The sequence below is a fragment of the Physcomitrium patens genome, chromosome 5 (genome assembly GCF_059467195.1).
Source record: "Physcomitrium patens ecotype Gransden chromosome 5, ASM5946719v1, whole genome shotgun sequence".
Lineage (NCBI taxonomy): Eukaryota > Viridiplantae > Streptophyta > Bryopsida > Funariales > Funariaceae > Physcomitrium > Physcomitrium patens.
The window spans coordinates 9,297,803-9,312,634 of NC_143414.1; the positions used below are offsets into that span (position 1 = coordinate 9,297,803).

The 14,832-nt window shown below is 42.2% G+C and overlaps 3 protein-coding genes across 4 annotated transcripts; 1 reads left to right on the forward strand and 2 right to left on the reverse strand.

Moving 5' to 3' along the window:
* Positions 1-1,032: 1,032 nt before the first annotated feature.
* Positions 1,033-7,831, reverse strand: LOC112282980 (DNA repair and recombination protein RAD54). Of its 2 annotated transcripts, XM_024521239.3 has the most exons (21): positions 7,476-7,831; positions 6,886-7,278; positions 6,566-6,673; positions 6,057-6,300; positions 5,514-5,639; positions 5,158-5,214; positions 4,890-4,976; positions 4,689-4,784; positions 4,534-4,584; positions 4,240-4,314; positions 3,909-3,995; positions 3,621-3,712; positions 3,416-3,536; positions 3,156-3,275; positions 2,898-3,011; positions 2,692-2,775; positions 2,524-2,601; positions 2,336-2,394; positions 2,069-2,231; positions 1,836-1,934; positions 1,033-1,733 (listed from the first exon to the last, which is right to left on the reverse strand). In XM_024521239.3, exons 1-21 carry the CDS (start codon positions 7,688-7,690, stop codon positions 1,221-1,223), a joined length of 2,982 nt encoding a protein of 993 aa, XP_024377007.1. In that variant the 5' UTR covers positions 7,691-7,831; the 3' UTR covers positions 1,033-1,220. The 2 variants fall into 2 exon arrangements, with proteins under 2 accessions (XP_024377007.1, XP_090106556.1); XM_090250430.1 differs by lacking the exons at positions 6,886-7,278; positions 7,476-7,831 and having other exon boundaries at positions 6,057-6,331.
* Positions 7,832-8,608: 777 nt separating this feature from the next.
* Positions 8,609-10,846, forward strand: LOC112282982 (uncharacterized). The gene is made up of 2 exons (XM_024521242.3): positions 8,609-8,749; positions 9,345-10,846. Exon 2 carries the CDS (start codon positions 9,396-9,398, stop codon positions 10,419-10,421), a length of 1,026 nt encoding a protein of 341 aa, XP_024377010.1. The 5' UTR covers positions 8,609-8,749; positions 9,345-9,395; the 3' UTR covers positions 10,422-10,846.
* A 2,191-nt stretch (positions 10,847-13,037) lies between these two features.
* LOC112282981 (putative pectinesterase 53) lies at positions 13,038-14,594 on the reverse strand. Its single transcript, XM_024521241.3, has 2 exons — positions 14,089-14,594; positions 13,038-13,980 (listed from the first exon to the last, which is right to left on the reverse strand). Exons 1-2 carry the CDS (start codon positions 14,439-14,441, stop codon positions 13,218-13,220), a joined length of 1,116 nt encoding a protein of 371 aa, XP_024377009.1. The 5' UTR covers positions 14,442-14,594; the 3' UTR covers positions 13,038-13,217.
* Positions 14,595-14,832: the final 238 nt, after the last annotated feature.

Here is a 14,832-nt window from a genome sequence, read left to right on the forward strand (position 1 = left end):
ACTCTAATTCTAATTTAATTACTTATTCAACCAAGTTAGTTAGGTCTCTACTAAAGAATGTACAACTTAGACAAAACTTAGCCACAACCAAATGGCATTTCCAACTTTTTTCTAATTTCCAATTTCACTGGAAAGATGTATGGTTTAGGCCAAGAGTTACAAAAGAAGCCATATGAATATAGATGATTTGGCATAGAAAGGTTGAAGTTGACAAATAAAGGTGTAGAATAAGCCCAAAAATCTCTCTCCATTGTATTTGTTGCAGCTTCTACATTAAAAAATTAAAAATTAAATTAAAAAAAAAAAAAAAAAAAAAAAAAAACTCTTAAATACAAATTTTAGGAAGCATACAAGCACAGAACATAAAGAACTGAGCCACATTTCTTACATAAAATGATATTGCATGTAAGTAAATGTAATTTATAGAAGGCATTCTCCTAAAAATACCTATATTGGAGAGGAGTAAGTCATGATTAGTAAAACATGAATTCTTAGAGTAGGGATGGTGATTCACTAGAACACCAAAGCCCTCCACAGCAGTCTCGTAATCTACCTTCAACATTAACCATATACAGGTAGGAAGCCATTCTCATTGAAATATACTCTCTACTACTAGATTTACCTTGTCCCAAGGTATTAGAACCTAAGGCAATCTTCTTTTTATTATTTTCTCTTCAATCAATACAAGTTCACCCTAGCTGTTTAAAAAAAATAAATTGAACTGCATTATTGATGAAGTGTAATTTATGATGGTTGACATGATTACTTAATCATTGTTTTTAAAAACAAAGAAAGAGTAAAGAACAAAAACATGCACAGGCACACACAAGTTAAAGGATGCAATTGCAAGACTTTTCATCTCCTTTAATACTGGGTGTGAAAGAGGACTTACATTTGTAAGAAGAATCACAACTCTAAATCTGCCAGGGCTAAGGCCGATCATACCAGCATTATGATCGCAACCATATGTATTATGCTGATGAGCAGTGTTTGAATCAAAGAATTTGTTTCAGTGTCCTTACGAACAAAACAGAAGGTGAAATCAATATTCCTTACATGTGTAAAGTGCTTTGAAAGAATAAATGGTTGACATCTCAGGTTGAGTGACCCACCATGGGTTTCGACAAGGATAATAGGTAGATAAACGTTAAGAAAAAAATTGCCAGAGTTCATTATCTAGTCGCAAAATTATAATACAGGCCGCAATTGCACGCTAATTATCAGGCAAAGTCTTCGTCGTTGTCATCTTCGTCATCGTCAGCTACAAATTCAGAGGCACTGCTCTCGTCTGACGAATGTTGTGAAGCAGCAATGTGTCTGCTAGCTTTGTGGACAATAGTGATCTTTGGGCGCTTCTTGGGAGGCAAGACTGGCGTTCGCGGCAACACGGTCGCAGGCGATTTTTTTGCAGAAGGGGGAAGTCCACGCAGAATCGACCTCGCTGGTGGAGTAACGATCCCAGGTGCTTCAGCTTTTCTTGCAGAAGGAGGCAGCCCACGTAGAATTGACTGGGCTGTAGTAACTGCCCCAAGCTCTTCCCTAATATTCGTGCTGGGCCCACTGGTAAATGAATTCGGGGTTTGTGAGATCTTGGGATCACGCAACGTTCTAGTAACAGGTATTGCACATGCTCTAGCCTTCAAGGAGGGAGTAGTATAGAGTGCCGATGAGCGTGGAAAACTGTCGATGGGGGTGAGTTTGCCATCAATCTGGCAGGTAAAGGTAAATGAAATCTACACACCCCAGCCAAATTACACGAATAAGTTCAGGATCTTCAAAAATACTCACGACTTTCGCAATTGTATTGCATGCGAGACATTGCTTAAGACGAGCACCTGATTTCTAGAAGCAGCCTCCAGCATGGCATCAGGGATGGTGGAAGAATCAGAGTGATGAGCCCAGCTCAAGAGGTCTTCTTCAGCAGGTGTTCCAACCTGAGCAGACAGTTCGTCCACGTTACTATCACATACGCAAACCGAGATAAAAAGTTGTGCGAGGGAAAAAAAGGCCCTAAGAGAGAATGTTTTACAGCTGAGCATGGATTTACCCCAAAGTTGGCTATACACACCTGTCTCTCCCACGATCTCAGCTTGCCAGCACATCCAGCGACCTTAGCAAACTCTCCAATGTCCTCAACCATGACAGCAGAGATGTCGGAAGTGCTTGTCATCTCCCCAGGGCCACCTTCCGCGTCACACCGTTCGCAGCTAATCGAATCGTGCGTATCAGACCTGTCAGATTGCAAAGTTAGCAATCGTAGGCAAGCCAAATCAAGGTATCAAATGAACTGAACCCTCTCAAAACAATATTTCTCTTGTCTGGCTGATATCAATACCTAACGTCTTCACGAAGTGTGAACAAGTCTCTGAGATCATCGGTAGACAACATGTTAACCTGCACAAGTTGATTACAACGTTTCATCAGAAACAACGTTCAGTTTAGTCATGGTTTCTAAGTTTCAAAAGAGGATGCACTATGTTGGATACTCAGAACAATATCAGCAGTGTCAAATGGCTCACAAACCTGCGCTTTAGCGTCAGTTGATTGTTCTTTATCAACTACCTTCTGAAGGCCCTCTTTAGACATCTGGCGTTGGAATACCTACAGCAATCAATAGTCGTATACCATTAGTCCGAGTAAATGATGTCCAACCTTGAAGTCATTTCATTAACTCGGTTCCGTACTCCATACCTTTTCTTCAATGCTTCCACTGGCAAGAAACCGATAAACATATACTCTTTTCTTTTGCCCATCCCTCCAAACTCGAGCTGCTGCCTGCAGTGGAGTAGCGCCGACAAATCTCTATTAGGTAAGACGGATGTAACAATCACTCACAAAACATGCTCCTCATTGCATCATTTGGTAACGCAATCATTTGTGAACTAGAAGTTCTTTACCTGTTTATCAGTTGCAGGATTCCAATCAGGATCAAATAGCACCAATCGATTGCCTCCAATCAAATTCAAACCGCAGCCTCCTGCTTTGCTACTTAGAAGGAAAGCGAACTCGTTCTGCGCTTGAACAAGAAGGCGCCGGTCAGAAACATTCATCAAGTCGATACACGTAAAAGTATACAACTGCATTAAAATTTCATAGAGAACTGGTTACCAATTGACTATTTTGTATGCCAGATGTCATCTCCCTACATATCTTACCTGATTCGGGTCATTAAACCTAGAAACCAACTTTTGCCGTTTACCAATTGAGGTAGTCCCGTCCAGTCTCACAAATGGATAGTTCCTCTCACGGCAAATCTGAGCAAATAAATCGAGAGTCTGTTGATTGGCCACAGTTAGTCCATGACAAGGGCAGTGTTTGGGAGTTTTTGCCATAAAAATTAGTAAACTGAAAAGTCAAGCCAATTGATACATAAAGTAAAAGACTCAAATAGGCTGCTGGCACTAGGGCAGCACACCTGGGTGTAGTTCGAGACGAGAACGATGCGGTCATCAGTCTTGCAGCGCAGCTCCGAAAGCAATCGAGCTAATACTGCCATCTTCCCGGACAATTCAATCCAGTCAGGCCACGAGCTACTCCTGCAATTCCACATATCTACGAGGTTGGTCAGAATGCTTTCGACGTGAAATTTTTAAGCACGTATACAAATTTTGTGCGCGTACCGGCTAGCGACCAAGTGTGGTGGAAACAATTTCAGGCAGTCACCAAATCCAGCAGCTTCAGATCCACCAGCACGAATGGTGTCATAGATGAGCTGCACACATAAAAGCGTAAGGAAAATGAATCTAGCATTCTCAAAATATTTTAAAATTTAAAATCTAAATTAAAACCAGAAATATATTGGGTATTCTCTTGGAACCAACTACTAATACATAACAACAGCGCCAATAAGAGTATTTTAAAGCTGGACAGCTCCGAAGCAATCATGTAAGAATACAGAAACTCAGAACCTTCGGATGATTGCATAACTTCTTCAATGCTGTAATTGATGCTAATACTTTAGCTCGCTTTGTCTGGTCTTCCAAGGCTTGACGAACCTGCCACATTTAGCACACAATGTATATACCTTCAGCCAAAATAACATGTTGTAGCACTGAAACGAGAAAAAATTCGACAAGATAAACAATTAAGAATCTACAAAATCCTGTGTTTTTGTTTGCTCCAACTGTAGTTGTGAAGGGGCAACATGTCATATTCGAAGCTACTTGCTGCAGAAAGCAACTCACCCCAAGACTCACATTCTCAGAGTCAAGACGACTTTCTTTGATTAAAATGACTCACATTCTTTGACCGTATGAAGTGTCGATATAGACTCGTTTGAAGCTCCGTCAATTTACAACAAACAACCTCTACTATCTGCACAGGGCTCATGGGGAAATCAGAAAGCCGGCAACAGTAGTAGTTTCTTGCTCCTCAAAAGACTTGAAAACTAAGAAATCTCCTCCAACAGAAGCTCTAAATAATGTACAATAGAATGTAGTATCTCTGCAGCCTGCAATATGGCTACTCACAAGACAGGACTGACATGGTAACGTGATGGGCTTTCATAATAAAACGAACAAAGAATTGCCATACCTTAGGTGGCAAGTGATTTGATAGTAAAGCATTTGTCCGCCGTAATATGAACTGCCATTAAGCACATTCTGGTCAGACACAAGTCTACATATCACAGTACAAGACTTCGTCGCATGAAAAGGTCAGAAATTCAAAAGTAGAGGCAAGAAAAATACCTGATTCACTTTCTCACTAAGCTCTGCTGATCGTTCAATACTTATTGCCCTGGCTTCATCAGTAGCATCAGGCTCCCGCCCGGTCAGAATTGGGTTCTGGCAAGAACAGAATGTCTATCAGGCTTACTGCAGTTCAGAAGGTAAATCAGGACAGGCAAAGACATCTTGGGGACAAAATTCACGAGAACTTGAGAGGCTTACCTCATAGTATTTACGAAAAGTGCTTGCATTGCCGAGAACTCCAGGATTTGTAAAATTGACCATAGCATAAAACTCCTCTAGGTCATTCTGCAGTTTTAGAACAAGAAAACTTTGAATTCAGAATAATAATCGCCCTCCATTTCAAAGAGAAAAAAGGACAGGTAAACTCTGCTTTTCAAAGATGTACATGGGTTCTCCTTCAAAGGATCGTCTGAAGGCTGAGGCATCACTTCAGAGCGACCAAAGCACTCAGATACAGTAACATTACCTGCATAGGAGTACCAGATAATAGCACACGCCTAAAGCATGGAAGAGAAGCGAGAGCCTGCATGAGTTACGTCCCCTCCAAATATCAGAGATCTTCAAACAGACAGTGATAGTTCCACTCATAAGCAAGCGCCTGATGCTATTATGTAGAAGCTAATTTGTATGCTACTCGGGCAATTTTGCATCAAGGGACCTACCATAGTATTGAGTTACTGAGAAATATTAGAACTTGAGCAAGTCTAAAATCCTAGTGTCTCACATTTTGCATAATGGTACAAAAAGGAGATCAGAACCTGTTCTTCAATTAGAAGTGCCATTATCGGCGATCATCCATTGAGAATACAAGCGCTTACGGACCTGGTTAGTAAGTGTCTTGTCGTTTTTGAGCCTGTGAGCTTCGTCGCAAATGAGAAGGTCGCAGCTACCTTCTTTCTCAAATCTTGCTGCATGCATGCGGAAAGTTTCGTATGAAATGATAAGAACCTGAGACATAATGTGACGCTATTAGTATGAGACCAATCACAACTTTATAAGCGTTGCAAGCACACTTCAATATTATTTAGGAAAACTGAGCTAGTTGTCCGTGCAGAGCACATTCGAATACATCCAAATCAAATCATTACAAGACTGTGTCTCTGTTTTTCTGTACCACTCAAATTTATCCATGATGATCTCGATATCTAGACAGTAGCTACGAAACTTTGCACAGATTGCCTGAATAGAGCGAATTAAGCTCGTAATGTTACACATCATGTCAATGCTACATCACACCTTCAATTGCAACTCCGATTCCTCTACTAACTTGGACTATACACAATTGTCCGTAACCACACAGTTAGAAGCGCATAATGACGAAATTTTCTAGTGAGCATTTTCAGATATAACGAAAGTCTGATTTACCTGATAAAAGTTCTGTGGCGAGAGAAAAGTAGAAATTCCCTGAAGGACATCTGATCGGGTTGACTCACACATAGCCAGCACATTCACAGTACTGTGACTCAGCCATTTGGTAATTTCCTGTTCCCAATTGCTCACAAGACTAGTTGGAGTGATAATTACAACTCTCGTTGCCATTGGCCTCCCATCAAAGCCTTGTTTCAACAGCGTCCACATAAGAGTGATCGATTGCAGAGTTTTGCCCAATCTGTGGGAAAAACAACGATTCAGCGCTCTTCCTGCTCCATAAGCAACCCTCTACGGTCATTCTGAAGTTCCTCGAAATCACGAATACCTTCAAAAAGTTGGAGCCCATTTTCAAACATTTCTCATCTTTCTTTACTGGTCCATATGCATGGTTGTCGAGCACATGGAAAGATAATGAGAAGAAGTGTGCAATAGAGTCCAACAGTTCTAGGTTTGCTAAAAAAGAGTATGTAACTACAGATATCATGGACAACGTAATAGTGTACCCCATGTCATCTGCAAGAATGCAACCACCAGAAGTAGCCTTCTCGTCTTTTGATATCGCCATGCCACGAAGACCAGCTACGCACTCGAACATAAACTGAACACCTTCCCTGCAAATTTGCGCCAACATAAATACATGTGACAATCTGAATTAATTTCTGAGACTTTCTGCACAGCAGTGCACATAACGCTCTTCAACTGATCGAGGCCTCAAAAATATCATATATATTCTTCGAATCCTGCACGTTTGCACTCATGATACGTGTGTTACAAAGAATTACTTGCAATGCAAATTGCATTAACGTGCTTTAAAGAGGACCACCTTTGATGTTGTCTCAAGAATTTTGTAAGGTGAGGATCCACAATGATAGGTTGTAGTTTTTCAGCTGGTCCTTCTTCAGAACCCCCATCATTCTCATCTGGCTGCCACAAAACCAGAGGCTCAACCCCTGGAGGGAGCTCTATCTTGAGAGGCTCCTCCTCTTTCGCAGGGGCAAGTGGTATTGGTGTATTTGTGATAGAAGTGAGTGGTGATCTTGAACAACCCCATGGGATAAAACGCTTCCGAGCTGAAAGACGACGAAGAAGCTCGATGTTGGAACCAGAGGAAGCTTTAGGGCATGGAGACTTGAATGGTCTCCTGATAACTACTGCTGCATCTGATACTGTAAGGACTTTCGGGAGCAATGCCTGTCTATTCACTTGCACATCACCCCTGCCACACACCATCATAGGTCAACCAATGCACGTACTTCCCGCCATCACCTCAACATGATCAATTCGCGAAACTCAAAAGCTACAAGTCTTAAAAAATGAACCGACTCTCCAGCACGCCGCTAAACTTCAAGGGTGGAATTGTAACTGAAAACACAAGTCATAATTGGCGTTGTGAATCACCACTGAATGCATTACCTTATCAAAGCGGCCACATTTTGTGCTTTTTGAGATTCAGCTTCATCATCTTCCCTCACATTCACCCCTTCTTCCTCTTCCTCCTCTTCATCCTCTTCTTCCTCTCTCTCTTCCTCCTCTTCTTCCTCTCCCGCTTCCTCTTGACTCTCCTCCTCTTCGTCCTCTCTCAATTCCTCCTCGCAGTCATAACCACTACCAATAGATCCTTTTCCCATCCTGCTCTTAAGCGCACATACTTGAAAGACAACCACACCCCAGCAACAAGGGCAGCCCAACAGATCTAGCAATTCGACTGTAATTGGCTTTCACCACCACATTCTCGTGCCACTCATAATGACGTCAACGACATCAGACAATATATTGTTTTGGCTCTCAAGCGAAGACGTATATCTCGAAAGTTCAGCAGGCACTACAGATGTTGAGTTGGGTACGAACTAATCGAAAGCCTAACCTAATTAGCACCCTATTCAAACATATATTCATTAGTGGTGATGCAAGAATACTCGAAAATTCTGCGGCCAACGACTGAAGAAGTGTGAGGCGCCAAAACTTTTAAATGTAATGCACCACGTGGCGGATATCGAGCTGTGGTATCGAATCACGGTTTTCGTCTTCCCGAACATATAAACCGTGTTTAGCGTTACCCTAAACTTTTGGGCTAGTCTCTGAATAGTCGATCGTAGGCAGACATTATCAAAATCACCACGGTCATAGATTGTGTTTTGAAAGCTCACTCCTTCAGGATTTCGTTCTCACGGTTATGCACGAGCGTTCGAAAGTCTAGATCGAAGGAGCATCGTGCTCGAAGAGCCATCTTCTGATGATCAACGGGGAGGGAGTTATTCTGAGCAGGGTTTGAAGGTTTTTTAGCTTGAGACGTTAGATACTGTCCGTAAGGTCCGAGCCATGGTTTTGGCTAGATTTTGCATGCTATGGTGCAAATGAGGTGATCGAGCTTGCGATGGGTACTGGCACCAAGTATCGTTTCCTGCACAATATCACCGTTTCTGCCACGGCATTGTACACCGCCATCCTCCTCTCTGCCGACTACGGCTCCAACCCGCACATCTTCTCTTCTCTGCCCAACTCCATCCAGGGTAACAAGAACTGGTTCCATAATCCTTTCAAGGGCGAGCAAGAGGAGTTGCAGCGCCGTCTCGTATCATCTACCTGGGCTCACTAGGCTGCGTCTGATGCGAAGCAGTAGCTGGATTCTAAAACTTACCTCGGATTGACTTGCCCTGTTATCGACAGTTTTTTTCAGAATCTTTTAGGTCAGTTCTTTATGATTTCCTCTATTGATGGATGGGTGCCGATTCTATTGCATTTTCATTTTGGGTTCCCTGACTTCACAAGTCACGATCCAGGAAGGCTTTGAATCCTTTTTCTGAGTTACTTGTGTGATCTATATGGGGCCAACTTTTTGTGGATAACGAGGAATGTGGTCCAAGGATTTGACGTTATGGAGTCTCTGTCTGGGATTATCATTCTCCCTCGACGATGACAGCATACACGAATTAGCATTTAATGCTTTTTAGGGTCGCTCTTTTTCATTACCAAGTGGTTCCTCTTGTTAATTGAAGGTCTATTGTACCGGAAATTGCGGATCGCGAAGATGCATTATGCTTTGAACGTTATGGAGCCATTACAGTCTTTCTTTGTAGCCCGTTGTCAGACCACGTGAAAAGGTTTTGCTCTGAGAAGATAGCTCATCAGCAGCATCTTTGGATCATTTGAAGTTGTAGTAACGCTGGAGCAACCTAAATGGATTCGTTCTCAGTCTGTTAGTCTTATAAATGCTCCTTACGATCAGCCATATTTGCTTTCATACTTTGAGATTAAGAATCGTGTTTTTAAATGCTTGTGCAGAGAGTTTTATACTTGGTAATCTTCAGGGCGTGTGCGCATCAGACTTCTGCAATGGCTGCTACCGTTCGACTGGCCACCCGGTTAGATGTTCCACTTATCAATGCACTCGTTTATGAGCTTGCTGAAGTAGAGGAAATGAGGTCCAGCTGCAAATCCACGGACATCGGGCTGAATGAGCTCCTCTTCACGCACGCACCATTTCAGGGGCCTACAGTCTTCATTCTTGAGATTGAGGAGCCCACGAAGGAAGCTGCTAGTCAGAACAAAGACGACGAAGCTATGTCTGGTACCGTTGTGACAAAGCCCTTGTCAGACACATCAGGGGAGATTGAGAAGGTACCTCCTGTCAACACCAGTGAAGTTCTGCTAGGAAATACAGCTTCGGTGGAATTAATGTTGTTTAGATCCGTAAGCAATGTGAAGTACAGAGGGAGGTTCTTCAGTGAAGCCTGTTCTCCGAAAGCCTCAGATGGAGTGTTCTTAAATGAAGTCAGCTCCCCAAAGTCCCTTTTGCAGTCCAACAAGGAGACGGATATGGAGGAGCCTGTCCTAGAGGTTTTCCGATCTGCCAGTAACATGAACCTGAAAGAACACGACACCAGCGCTCCTGCAATTGCCGCGTCCGAAGTCGTTGAGGCGCCTAGAGGGATTCCCAGGATCAATTCTGGCAGCGAGGATCTCTACGCTGAGGTCATAGGTGAATTTTCGGCGGGCAGTTTGGTAGAGGATCCAGACCGTGAGGCATTTCAGTCACCATGTGTCGATGGCAAGAACTCTCGTATTGTCGCTGGCTTTGCTCACGTTTTCCCAAATTACTCGACCTACCTTGCGAAACCAGGCTTGTATATGGAGGCTCTTCATATCAGGAAACCTTACAGAAGGATGGGATTGGGCACGATGTTTCTCAAGAAAATTGCCAAGGAGGCTGTGAAGCTAGGGATGGAGAGGATAGAATGGTGTTTGCTGCATTCCAACCAGCCTGCCATTAATTTTTATGAAGGCAACGGTGGAAGGATCAAACCTGGGTTTCGGAAGTGTGCCATCGATGGCGAAGCCTTCAACAGTTGCGAACCATAGCGTCAAGATCACCTCTTGCATCGAAAATAAAAGGCACTTGAAGTCGTCGTCGTTAGAGAAAGATTTTAGAAAATGCTTCCTGAAACTTTTCTTTGTGGATGCTTGAGCTGTTTTCCTTGTAAAGCATTATTTGAAGATTGTTTTTCAGAGTTTTTGCAATTAGAGTGCCAGGACAGCTAGCATGCGTCTCATGCATTGTTGGCTTTTGGAATTGGTAGTTGTAGATAGTAAATTGATTCTCTTTTAGAGTTAGTGTTCACTTCGCTACAGATTAGTTACATAAGTTTCATTGGTCAACACTCCGTCAGCGATGAATAGATTAATATTTTTTTGCTTTAGTTAAGTGAGTGCTTCGGCACATCTTTACTCGCAACGTTCCAATTGTTGGCAAAACTTCGATAAACACCGTGATATCCGTTTCGTTATCCTTTTTGTTAATGAATAGCTGTTTTGCATCTACGTATTGTGGGTCTTTTCCTGAACAAGTGATATCAGTGACGTCGAGAAGCACCATCTGCAATCCTGTTTAGAAAGCGGGTGAGGGAACCGGTTTCTCTGCAATTAATCCAGTTTGTTTGTGCTAAAACATCAACAAATAGATCGATAAGCAAACCAGAACCTGTTTCTTTCCAAGATGTGGTTTCTCTGCAGTTGATGTGTTAGAGCACCCTGAATCTTGCTGCAAAAAATATGCTGTATTAAACACATTGTTTCTCATCAAATATCTGATTAAAAAAAAAAGTACATGTATACTTTGAGGATCATTATTCTTATTGAGATATTATTAATATTGATAGATAACATCAAAGAAAAGCTTCAATAGTGAAAGTTTCATAGTAAATGTATTAAAATTTTACCATAATTGTTTTAATGATAAGTGAATGTTGATTTAAACTTTTATTATTGCCAACTAAATTTATTTGGTTTTTTTGTAATTATACAAATATATATATATATATATTGAATGAAGTTTAGATAAGAAAGTAGATCCAAATATTATTATATAAGTAAAAAAATCTCATCTAAAAATAAAGAAATTAATTCTTTTCCCACAATCAAACCACCAACATTTTTCTATACATTAGCTCTTTTTACTCTTCATATCCAACAAGTTTAAATAATTAAATAATTATATATAATGAATCAAATAATTATATATATATATATATAAATACCTTCATAATAATAAATAATAAATTGAAATTTTTCTAAAACTTGATACAAAATTATGATTTGTTTATCAATTTGAAGATAAAATAAATAAACTATCAATTATATAAGAATATCAAAAGATATATTATAATTTTCTTAAATAGAATCTTTAGTAAATATAAAATCTACTGAAAATCCATGATAATAATGGATATAAAAAAAATTGGTTACTTTTTTACTTATGATAGTTCTTAGTTCTTATTTTAAGATTTTTTTAAAATTTCCTCAAAAAGAATAATTATCTAAATAAGTCTTCATAAATAACATACATAATATAAAATATCTTTTAACAACTAAACATAAACAAGAATATCTATTCTATCTTATATACATGTTAAATACGTTATACTTTTATTGAACTTTATCTAGTCCTTATAATCAAACTTCTTTATGAATATATTTATTATTTAAATATCACTCAATTTGTATACTTCAATACATTATATGGTGAGATTATAATTTGTAATTGCACATCTTATGGTATAGTTTGATCGACTGTCAAATATTCCATGAGATATTTCTGTAGAACTCTTCTATCTCTCCACTTATTAAAGATCCATTTGTAATTATTACAAATACAACTGTCTAAATTATATAGATTGGATACGAAGTCCAATCATTTCATTTGTAAATAACTTCTATTACATTCTCGTGTTTGCACTTGTCACTATGCACTGAAGCAACTATAATCGCGTTCTGGAGTTCACACTAACTTTATATATACTCATCTTCAGTTCTCATGTTATGGATTTCACTCCAACTCCTACCAGTGCATCTTCAACCAAATGGGAATCTCGAAAGAACATTTTCATTACATCGTTCTTTACATTTGCTTTTAAACGAACTTTCACATCGACTATGAGGGACATATGGAATTGTGTGATCATGCAATACAAGTATTCACTTCATTTCCATGCAGACTTCACATCAAAGGTCGGCGAGTGCTCCGTAGTGAAATAATGCAGACAAACAAAAATCATGCCATGTATCCACACGCAGTCGAAATAAAGCCATCCATGAGCATCGTGCTGGAACGAAAGGTTCCTCCGCATACCCGTGTTCGGAGCCCACATGCATGACACTACTTCCATTGCAAAACTCACTGCCAGGCATATCAAAACCTCACCTTCTTCTTCTGGACCTGATCCTTGCTGCCAGGAGTTCGCACTGCGTTTGTCTGTGGCTGCCCCGACAATGCCATGGATTTCTACACTTCCACCCTCCCTCTATCCACACCACTACCAAGTTCTCATCACTCAAACACATTCCTACCTCTCCGCGGCTACCCACCTGTGTATGCACATCTCACATCTGCCAGAACTAAGCGATCGCCAACTCCCACCGCACTGCACAGCAACAGTACGCACTCCACTGTGAAAGCACATCCACGCTCCAACGACACAATAAAACCAACCACAGCAACGATCGCATCGCGCTGCTCTGCTTCTCATTTATTGGAAACAAAGAATGCTTAACATGAATACCAATCTTCACCCCACCCATCTCCAAATAATTATCTTCCTATCTAACCAATCGTTCCACCCTTCCCACGTACCCATCACCTTCACCTACGCCCACCCTACTCTACACATACGGCAGCCACTGCTTGGCGTCGATGAATCCGTAATCCAAAAACGGCTTCGCCTGTGCGGCGCTCAGAACCTTCGACCACGGCGCGCGACCTTTCCTGTTCGCTCCGGGACCCGTGCACGCATACTCGGCGTAGAATACCGTCTTCTGCCTCCTCTTATCATCCCAGTCCTGCCACCCGATCGGACGGATTATGTTCGCCATGTTGCACCTGCAGAACACCACGCGAGAGTGCGTCCCCCAAGCACGTCCCAGGTAGATAGACCCGCTTCCCCTGATCGTGCATTGGTCGAACACGAAACCCGTCCTCGAAAAGCTCTCCCTCTTCTGAGCTGTGATCGACCCACTCGTGCCCTTTGCGATTGACTCGATCAGACACTTCTTGTAGATCGACTGCCCATCGCCGAATACAAAATCGATAGACCCCCGAATGTAGCAATCCCTGAAGTAGTGACGTCCTTCCTTGTCGTACAACGTGTCCTGCGCTCCCAAAAATGCACATCGGTAGAATGCGCCCTGGTCTCCCTGGATCCGAAGCGCCACCGCCTGCTTCCCTACAGCGCCGCCCGGTGGAGCGGGTGCAGAGTTCGCGAACGTGCAGTCATAAGCAATGAACCCCTTCGACTCGATCGCAGTAGAAGCACTCTTCGCCGTTCCTCCCGCCTTCGCAGCTGTATCTCCCCACACCAACGTCGCTTTCCTGCTCTGGCACTGGAACGTGATAAACGGCTTCGTCTTCGGTACCAAGATCTTCTCCCTGCACCATTCCCAAACAAAAACCACGTCAACTCACCCATCACCGCCAATAACCCCAACACCATCCACTTCTCACCAGCTCTCGTCAAAATACGGGCCCATGACTTACTTGTAAACGCCGTCAGGAATGTAGATCACAATGCGCTTCGTGTTGCCCTTCGGTACCGCGTTCACAGCCTGCTGAACAGTCCTGTACGGCCCTTTCTGCTTGTTCACATAAATGGTCTTCCCCTTCGGTGCCGCCTGTGTTGTCATAGTCTCGTCGACGCCCAGAACACTTTGCTGCTGCTTCTTTTCGTACTCGACGCGGACGGATTCTAGCCACTTATCCCACGACGAATCGCTGTCGCTTCCCTGTCCGGAGAGAGTTCTGAACTCCGCTGCTGACGCGGGCTTCGCAACCGAACATACGGCGACTAAAATCACCAGTGCCGAGAAAATGCATCTTGACATGCTCCCCATTGCGGGTAGATCAGAAAGATTTCGCCAATGCACTTCGCAACGCACCACTGTGCTGATCAGACCGAAATTGTGAACCGTGATGTTGGCGCCTGTGCGAAAAATCCCTGAACTACCTCTCGGCACCCTTCGCCTGATCCCAGCGAGGAACGAGAAGTGGGAGACTTGCTGCAGTCGAGGGACCGCGAGGGGTTTTAAAGCGAGAAGACCTCACCACGGTCCATAACTGCGAGTTCGTCGCGAAAGGAGGCGGTAAACCATGTGAGAGAGCCCAAATATAGAGCTGCATACTTTTTCTGAGACATTCGTTTCACAATAGCCTCCACCAAACAAACACTTCCGTGCCAGAATATTTCGGCTCAACAATCTACCTGAGATGAAACCCAATGATAGT

What these genes read in the sequence shown, in the direction of transcription:
- LOC112282981 (XM_024521241.3), bottom strand. Translation starts at nt 14,441, where the DNA reads ATGGGGAGCATGTCAAGATGCATTTTCTCGGCACTGGTGATTTTAGTC. An exon ending in ATTCCTGACGGCGTTTACAA is followed by an intron (nt 13,981 to 14,088) that starts GTAAGTCATGGG and finishes GGAATGGTGCAG; the next exon opens with GGAGAAGATCTTGGTACCGA.
- LOC112282980 (XM_024521239.3), bottom strand. Translation starts at nt 7,690, where the DNA reads ATGGGAAAAGGATCTATTGGTAGTGGTTATGACTGCGAGGAGGAATTG. An exon ending in GGTTTAATGACCCGAATCAG is followed by an intron (nt 3,012 to 3,155) that starts GTAAGATATGTA and finishes GTTCAAGCGCAG; the next exon opens with AACGAGTTCGCTTTCCTTCT. An exon ending in GTGGAAGCATTGAAGAAAAG is followed by an intron (nt 2,602 to 2,691) that starts GTATGGAGTACG and finishes TGATTGCTGTAG; the next exon opens with GTATTCCAACGCCAGATGTC.
- LOC112282982 (XM_024521242.3), top strand. Translation starts at nt 9,396, where the DNA reads ATGGCTGCTACCGTTCGACTGGCCACCCGGTTAGATGTTCCACTTATC.